General features: G+C 36.7%; 1 protein-coding gene across 2 annotated transcripts; it reads right to left on the reverse strand.

Annotated features, from left to right (window-relative positions):
- Positions 1-4,483: 4,483 nt before the first annotated feature.
- On the reverse strand, positions 4,484-7,415 carry LOC126628829 (axial regulator YABBY 1-like). 2 transcript variants are annotated; one of them, XM_050298670.1, is made up of 7 exons: positions 7,070-7,415; positions 6,824-6,988; positions 6,403-6,541; positions 5,621-5,669; positions 5,397-5,472; positions 4,967-5,041; positions 4,484-4,793 (listed from the first exon to the last, which is right to left on the reverse strand). In XM_050298670.1, exons 1-7 carry the CDS (start codon positions 7,193-7,195, stop codon positions 4,722-4,724), a joined length of 702 nt encoding a protein of 233 aa, XP_050154627.1. In that variant the 5' UTR covers positions 7,196-7,415; the 3' UTR covers positions 4,484-4,721. The 2 variants fall into 2 exon arrangements, with proteins under 2 accessions (XP_050154627.1, XP_050154626.1); XM_050298669.1 differs by having other exon boundaries at positions 6,403-6,544; positions 7,070-7,412.
- Between the last annotated feature and the right edge of the window lie 360 nt (positions 7,416-7,775).

Genomic DNA, 7,775 nt, shown 5'->3' on the forward strand with positions numbered 1-7,775 from the left:
TCTTTAGAAAAGTAATTTGATGCAATTTTGGTCGGAAGGTTCCCTGAAATTGACGCTGGCTTCTTGTGATTAATAATTGTAATTTCTCTTAGGATGAATATCACGTCTTAAGGATTGCATGGTTTTTCAAAGGATTTTCATAAAGCATAATGAGTCTTTCATGTTTAGATTTGATCCGAACGTCCGGACGGGTTGCATGTTAGATATACGTTCTATGTTGGAGGTTCCAAGTAGAATATGAATTAGGAAAATCTAACCTTCAAAGTGGCATGTGTAGATCATAAGTAATTGGTAAAATTTCATAGGATTGCTAGGTGATGGTGGAACCCTAGTGCTTTCTTAATTTGATTTCTCTCAAAACTGTTTTCTTTTCTCTCTAGTTTTAATATTGCAGATTGTCATATCATTAATAGTTAAATTCGTTTTTTAATTTAAGTAGGTTATAAAATCAATCATCTAAATTTCTACTTTACAATCATTAATTGGAATCTGATTTGTTTCGAATTATTTAATAATCCCTGTGGAGAATGACCTTGCGAGATCCGTTTATACTACAATAACCTTGTAATTCTTGCAAGTAAAATAGGAGATTTTTATCACATTCACATGAGTAGTAAAAATCCCTATCAAATATTTTTAAATTTCCCGCCAATGTATGCAATGATCTTGATTCTATCATTTCAAAATTCTGGTGGGGCCATAAAGGAGACGAAAGGCGTATTCATTGGGTAGCTAGAAATACTATGGGATTACCGAAGGCTGAGGGGGGTTTGGGATTTCGATGCTTCAGGGATTTTAACGACGCCCTCCTTGCTAAACAATGTTGGAGGTTGATACATGATCCACACTCTCTTTGGGCTCGGGTTTTGAAAGCCCGCTATCTCCCTTACTGTTCTTTCCTTGATGCTAAGCGTGGTGGACGTGCTTCTTGGGCGTGGTCAAGCCTTCTTTCAGGGCGTGATCTTCTAATGAAAGATTCCCATTGGCAGATTTTCAATGGGAAAGAGGTGCGTGTTTGGATTGACAGGTGGCTCCCCACTCTCCCGGATGGACACCCTCTTCCTCGGGGTGATGTTCAAGTTAGCAGGAATACTCGGGTGACGAAGTTATTGTGTCCTGCAACTGGTGGATGGGATATTGACTTTCTAAAACCTTTCATCTCAGATGCTGAGTATGTCGCCATTGTGGATACTCAGACTGGGGATCCTTGTTTGAGAGACAGGTTGGTTTGGCCTTATGATCGTCGTGGGATTTATACTGTTAAATCGGGATATCATTGTGTGCATGCAAAGCTAGCTCAAAGGGTCAATATGGGTCCTTCATCCTTCTTGACTGTTCCTGGAAAGTTATGGAAAGCTATTTGGAAGCTTCATACCCCACCAAAGCTTCGAAGCTTCTTGTGGAAGACGGCTCATAATGCTTTGGCTACGTCGGCGGGCCTTTTTAGGAGACTGGTGGCGTCATCTCCTCTGTGTCCAATATGTAAAATTCACGAGGAGACCATTGAGCATCTCTTTCTGCTCTGCCCGTGGGTGGAATTGATATGGTTCGGTGGTATGTTGAATCTTAGAATTAATCGCAACTCTATTACTACTTGGGTGAGCTGGCTCTTCACCGTCACTAATTCCACTTTGAATTCGAAGGTTGAGGTGGATAGAGTGTTATCCTATGTTGCTTTCACGTGTTGGCACATTTGGAAGAGTAGATGCAATTTCCTTTTCCAAAACCTTCCTATTAACCCCAGGAATGTGATTGCTGCCATTGACACCTCTGCCCGTGCATTCCGTGAAGCCTCCAGGGCCACGGTGCTTATCTCTTCACAGTCCAACCTTGCTGCTCAAGTGCTAGCCCGATAGAGTCTTCCACCTCCTCCTTTTGTCAAGCTCAATGTCGATGCTAGTTGGGAGCATGATACAAAATCGGGTTTCTCGGGGGTTGTGGCTAGGGATTCTTCTGGAACCTTTATTGCTGCTAGGAGGAGTTGCATTACTGCTCAATCTGTGGCAGTGGTAGAGGCGATTGCGATCCGTCATGGCTGTGAGATGGGTACGGCTATGGGGTTCAATTTTGTTGTGATTGAATCTGATTCCCTGGATTCTATTTCTTGCCTTAAGGGTAAGACTTCAAATGGCAGTTGGGAGGCTTTTCCAGTGTTGACGAAGTGTAAACTGCTTGGAGATTCCTTTCAAGACTGTCGCTGGTTTTGGACTCCAAGATCAGCCAATATGGCAGCAGATTGTTTTGCGTCGCGAAGAAATAGGGAGATGTGTGATTTTACTTGGGTCGATAGGCCTCCATCTTCTTTGGTTCATGTATTATGTAATGATGGACTTCCTTGTCCTCCCTGAGTTGCTTTGGTAATGGGAGGGGTGACACTTGTTGTTTGTTTGTTGCGTCAGAGTCCTTCATCCCCTTGCATTACCCGGGTTCCTCTATTGTTTGCCTCTGGGTAGGCTTCTGTTGTTCCTTTGGCATCTTTGCCCTGGTTTTAATCGGATTCAGTTTCTCCAAAAAAAAAAAAAAAGTGGATATTCATTCGATTTGACGAATGTTATGCTCGTTAGTAGTGTGATTCTCACATTGGCTAAAGAAGAGGCCTTGCAAGTGCTTATAAGAAGTTCGATTACTCTCCATATTGTCAATTGATTTTATGGTTGAACCTCAACAGTTTTTATTCTTTTTCTAAGTAATTTCTTTTTTTGGCAAACTATGGCGCTTGGTTGGTTGTTGTAATCTAATTTGGTGGGTTTGCAATGAAAGAAATCAAACCAAGTTTAGCAAATGTTTTAGTGTTATTTCAGTCCAACGTGATTTGTAAAGCACTGGAGGGAATCTTATACTTATGTTACTTTTTCTACGTTCATTGAGTGTATGTTGATTCACATTTTGCCTGTGCTAAGATTTTGGGTTTAAAATGGACGCTTTGTCATACATCATCTTACTGTTTAATTAATTTCATTTTTTTTTATGAATAACTAAATAAATAGCTGAAATTCTTCGAAGGTGCTTGAGGCCTGTTGATCCGTAGCAACAGACTACAGTTGGTGAAGCTCTATGCATAGCATGCTCATATCAAGGGCTAATTGGCTAATCCCTATGAGTTCGGTACTCAATGTCGTGTCCAGCTGCCCTGTGACCTTGCCTTAAAATCAATATAATTAAGACAATAAAGACACATCTCATTACTTCGAAGATACAACAATATATAGTGCCAAACCCTTACACCAACTTCAATGGTGGGGTTAAAACTCAAATTAACTCGCCTAAAGTTTCTTCAATCATTGGACTAAAAAAAGTTTTGGGTTAAAACTTATTTATGGCCCAAATTTAGCCTAGAAAATGAGTCGAAGTTAGTGGTTGTGACTCAATTGCTGACGTTGTCGGCCACTTGTGGAAACACCAATGACCCTTTTTTTTTTTTTTTTTTTTTCAACTGCCCATGTGGTCGGACAGTTGGTTCAATCAACAGTCCACATTCAATTTTTTTAAATCAAATTTATAAATATATTAAATCCAACGGTTGAGATCTAATATGAGCAAATCTAACGGTAAAAAAAATCTCTAACAACCCAAAATTAAATCCAATGGCTAAACAATTAAAAAAATTATTTAAATCAAAATTCATCAAAAAACTCTATGAATACCTATGTATTTGTTCAAACATCCATACAAAATTCATTTTCGTCAAACAATTCTTCCTTTTTTTCTTTTTACCCACCTATGTATTTGTGTTTAAGAATCAAGTAGGTTGTGTGGTTTTTCATGTAGTGCATATGTGTAAGAATGAGGTAGGTTGATTGATTTTTCATTATTTATCGGATTTGAATATTTTAGGTTAAAATGTTCAAAATAAATTAGAATAATCTACATAAATGTTATTTTTTTAAAGGTACAAAAAAAAAATCAGGCTAAAATCATTCTTTACTAATTTCGAGCTAAATTTTAAACCAAAACCATTGTAGGAGAAAAACCGTTTATAAGTTAGAACATAAATTTTTTGGACTAAAAAATTAAATTTTAATCCCAACCATTGAAGTTAGTCTCGTAGCAGCATTTGTTTTTTAATCTGAAGCCTCATAGAACTAGGCTTCAAATAACAAAAGAGAGAACATTGTAAAGAAATTCGGATTGGGTATCCAACTTGATGAAGGGTTTAGGGTATACATACCCAGAATTGTCGGTGGAGCAAGAGTTTTTAAAAGAAATATTTCTATTGACAATTGGTTTAAGGTTGGATGCTCACAGAGTCTCAGAGTAGGTTATCTACATGTAGCCTATCGGATTATGGAGCTTTCAGATCACCCAATATATGTCTACTCTCACTGAGAAGACATGTTGAGAGTATAAATTTCACATTAAAAAACTAAAGAACCTTGCAAGTACTGATAATTAATGAGCTGAATCACACCTCTTATTTTCAGTTGCTTTTAGAGTGAACCTAAAATTTTCTTGATAAGTACTCGTTAACAGATCAACATGGGTCTTTGAACAGAATTGCTTCTTGCGATATATATTTTCATTAAAAACCGTCAATATTCATATGGGTTTTTTACCATTACCATATAGATTCCATATCCTTCAATCGACGACTAGCTAGTAATATAACCATGCATGCAACCCAAGTTTTTAGAGACTAATAACAAGAAAGCTTAGGATATAAATAAGATTCCCTAGTACTAGTTAAAGTTGAGAGGGACGAAATAGGATAAACCCTAATCCTTTTAGTACGGGGAGACACCCACATTGGCAGGAGTACTGAAAAATCCATCTTTCACGAGCATGTCATCTCCTTCCTGCAAATACCCAAGACATAAACTCATAAATTTCCGATTGAAACACCCTTCGAAACTTGTTCTTTCATGTGCATTAATTTTCGTTAAAAGTGAATGAAAGAGGCGTAATAACACTATTTCAGTCACTAGGGTTTCCATCTAAGAAACTCAGATCGATTAGGGTTGAGGTATACCTGCTGGCGCATGTTAGTTTTCTTCACGGGTTGATCAGGCATAAGGCCGAAGTGGATGTGAGGGAAGTGGGCCCACTGAGAGAACAAAACAAATGTACCAACAAAATTAACGAGTAACAAAAAAGAAAATAAGAACATTCAAAACCTCTAAAAGTCAAAAGAACAAAACAACCACGCTGCCTTCGTTTAAAATGTGAGGATGTAAAGCTTAAAGAGTTCTACATCATTGAGTGATCAAATTATGTAAGAGCTTATAAAATGTTAGATTACTTCTCGTATTGTTAATTAATTTTATGATGAAACCTTAACTTTCTTAAAAAAAAAAAAAACCTAAATAACTTAGCTGGCTAGTTATCTGCATACATAGTGGCTATTAAAAGTGAAACCCTAGCTGGTTAAAGTTGAAACGGAAGCCTTATTCAACGCTTACATTCTTTGCAGCAGCACTAAAGGCCTCTCTGTGGCTTATATCAGGATTTCCAGCTTTAATACGTTGTATCTCTTCCCTGCAAATATAAACAATTTCATGGTTATGCTTCCAAAGACTAGGTCTATATATATGTGTATATATTGAGTTATTACATCATAAACATTTATATATATAGAAAGCGATTAAGTATAACTGTGTTTTAGTTTATGTATAATTTCACTCACTTGATAAAGCGGTTGTAGGCAGATGGCACTCTCTGTCTCTTCTCCGGAGCTGGATATCCAACGTAGACATTTCGCAGAGAGACAAAAGTAGACAGATAAACATTATAATCAATTCGCTGGCCCTTTTTATTTCTTTGTTTTTCCTTTAATAGATAAATATGTGATAATGCGTATTAAATTTGTATTCCTCTCATATCACCACATCCATTCTTTACATTAGAAATAAGAACAAGCTAAAAGCAAAATGATTGCACAAATATATGTGTGTGTGTGTAATTCATCTAGGGTTTTCTACATAGATCCTGATCAGATTTTAAATACTCAAAAACTGTTTGAAGAATACTAGAAAAGAAGAACTGTATAGTTGTGGATCTAAAGTGAGCTTTAGTACCGGCCACTAGACTGAGAACTAAATCTGAAACAACATGAAAGGAGAAAGCTGCACATGAAATAAATGTGTGCTAAAGATTCTTGCCTCTGTCTCGATCTGATACACACAAAACTAAAGCTAGAGACATTGGGAACTGTTAAAAAGTAAGCCCAAACATTCAAAAGTTAACTTGGTTTCACATTTGGAACTTTTTTCTTGATTGGAAAAGAGAGTGCTGTTTACCAGAAAGGCCTAATTTAAAGTGATAGGGATTCAGAAAGAAAAGAAAAAAAAATTCACTACGCTAAAAGAGAAATAAATTAAGACAAACATGAAAAGGTTTGGTACACCCTGAAAGCCATTACATGAGTTTGGTGTGCTTATGGTACAGAAGAAGAAAAATATCACTCACGTCTGTTGACAACTGCAGGAGGCTTAGGTATCTCCTGAAGATGCTCAAAGCCTTCTCCTCGGATTGGCATGATCGATTCATTTGTGTAACAAGGCTGGTGATTCATCATTGTGTTGGATGGGGTGTTTCGGATTTCCTCCTGCTATATATATACACACACACATGATCCCATCAGAACAACAATATACATATAATATAAATAAAGGGAAATGATATATATTCACACTCGTAGTTTGTCATTATGTAGTCTTTCAGTGAGTGTGCTGATTTGGAAGATAAAAAATGAAAATATTTGAGAGTTTAATTGAATAGAAAAGGCCTAACAAATTCTTACAAAATGCGAGTATGAATTATACACTATTATGCCAATTAGAACGAATCATATTTATATACATATAATGAGCCAAAAAAGAAAACCTACAAGGAGATTGTGAGGAGTGGAGAAGAAAGGATGTGGAAGGTGAAGTTGGTTATTATTATTAGCCGGAGGAAGAAGAAGGGCACACATGTTGACGGAGATAAGGTTGCTGCAGTGGCCACATCGAACAGTCACAGTCTTGAACAAACTGCTGCAAGGAACGCTCACCTACATACAAAAACAATAATATACAATTAAAACCCAGGAAATTTATTGTTAAAGTAAGGTAAGAATAAGATGAGTAAGTACAGCAAGGACGGTGTCACAGAAGTTGCAATGGACATAACAGAGCTGATCGGTGGGGGAGAGAAGGTGGTGGTGGTGTTGTTGGTCCTGTGAGTTAAAGACAGTGGATGATGCTGCAGCTGAAGACATTCTTTCTTTCTTTCTAATTTGATGATGATGATCTGATGATGGTGATAATATTGATTTGGTGATTTGATTGATGGGATTTTGACTGATCGATCTATCAGTGGGATATTGATGATGGGTAGTAGACAAATTTTGGATCTGATCTCGCTGCTTGAGAATTGTTGATGATGAGTTAATATTAAGGAACGAGAAGAAAGAGAAAAGAAAAGAGAGAGAGATGGCACTAATTATATAGTTGGGTTGGGGACCGGGTATGATGTAACATAGTATTTTTTTTTCTTTTGAACAAATAATATTATTTATACTAAAGGATGAGAGAGTGAGTTAAACCTCACAACAGGCTGGCAATAATGTGGTTTAAATTCGTCTTTGGCGAGAATCGAATATCATACCTCTAACTTACAAATAAAGAAGAATACTACTAGATTATAATACTAAGTAGAAAAAAATGTTTTTATTTTATAATTCTTTCTTATTGCTCTCCCCTTTGTGTGTAAGAAGTCATTTCTACTAAATTTAATTATGACATGTTGGCACAAAATTTTCATTTGTGATTCACATGAGATATTTTGATATGTGTCAA

This window comes from Malus sylvestris, chromosome 7 (genome assembly GCF_916048215.2).
Source record: "Malus sylvestris chromosome 7, drMalSylv7.2, whole genome shotgun sequence".
NCBI classification, from domain to species: Eukaryota; Viridiplantae; Streptophyta; class Magnoliopsida; order Rosales; family Rosaceae; genus Malus; species Malus sylvestris.

What these genes read in the sequence shown, in the direction of transcription:
- LOC126628829 (XM_050298669.1), bottom strand. Translation starts at nt 7,195, where the DNA reads ATGTCTTCAGCTGCAGCATCATCCACTGTCTTTAACTCACAGGACCAA. An exon ending in GCCTACAACCGCTTTATCAA is followed by an intron (nt 5,473 to 5,620) that starts GTGAGTGAAATT and finishes TTATATTTGCAG; the next exon opens with GGAAGAGATACAACGTATTA. An exon ending in AAACTAACATGCGCCAGCAG is followed by an intron (nt 4,794 to 4,966) that starts GTATACCTCAAC and finishes GGGTATTTGCAG; the next exon opens with GAAGGAGATGACATGCTCGT.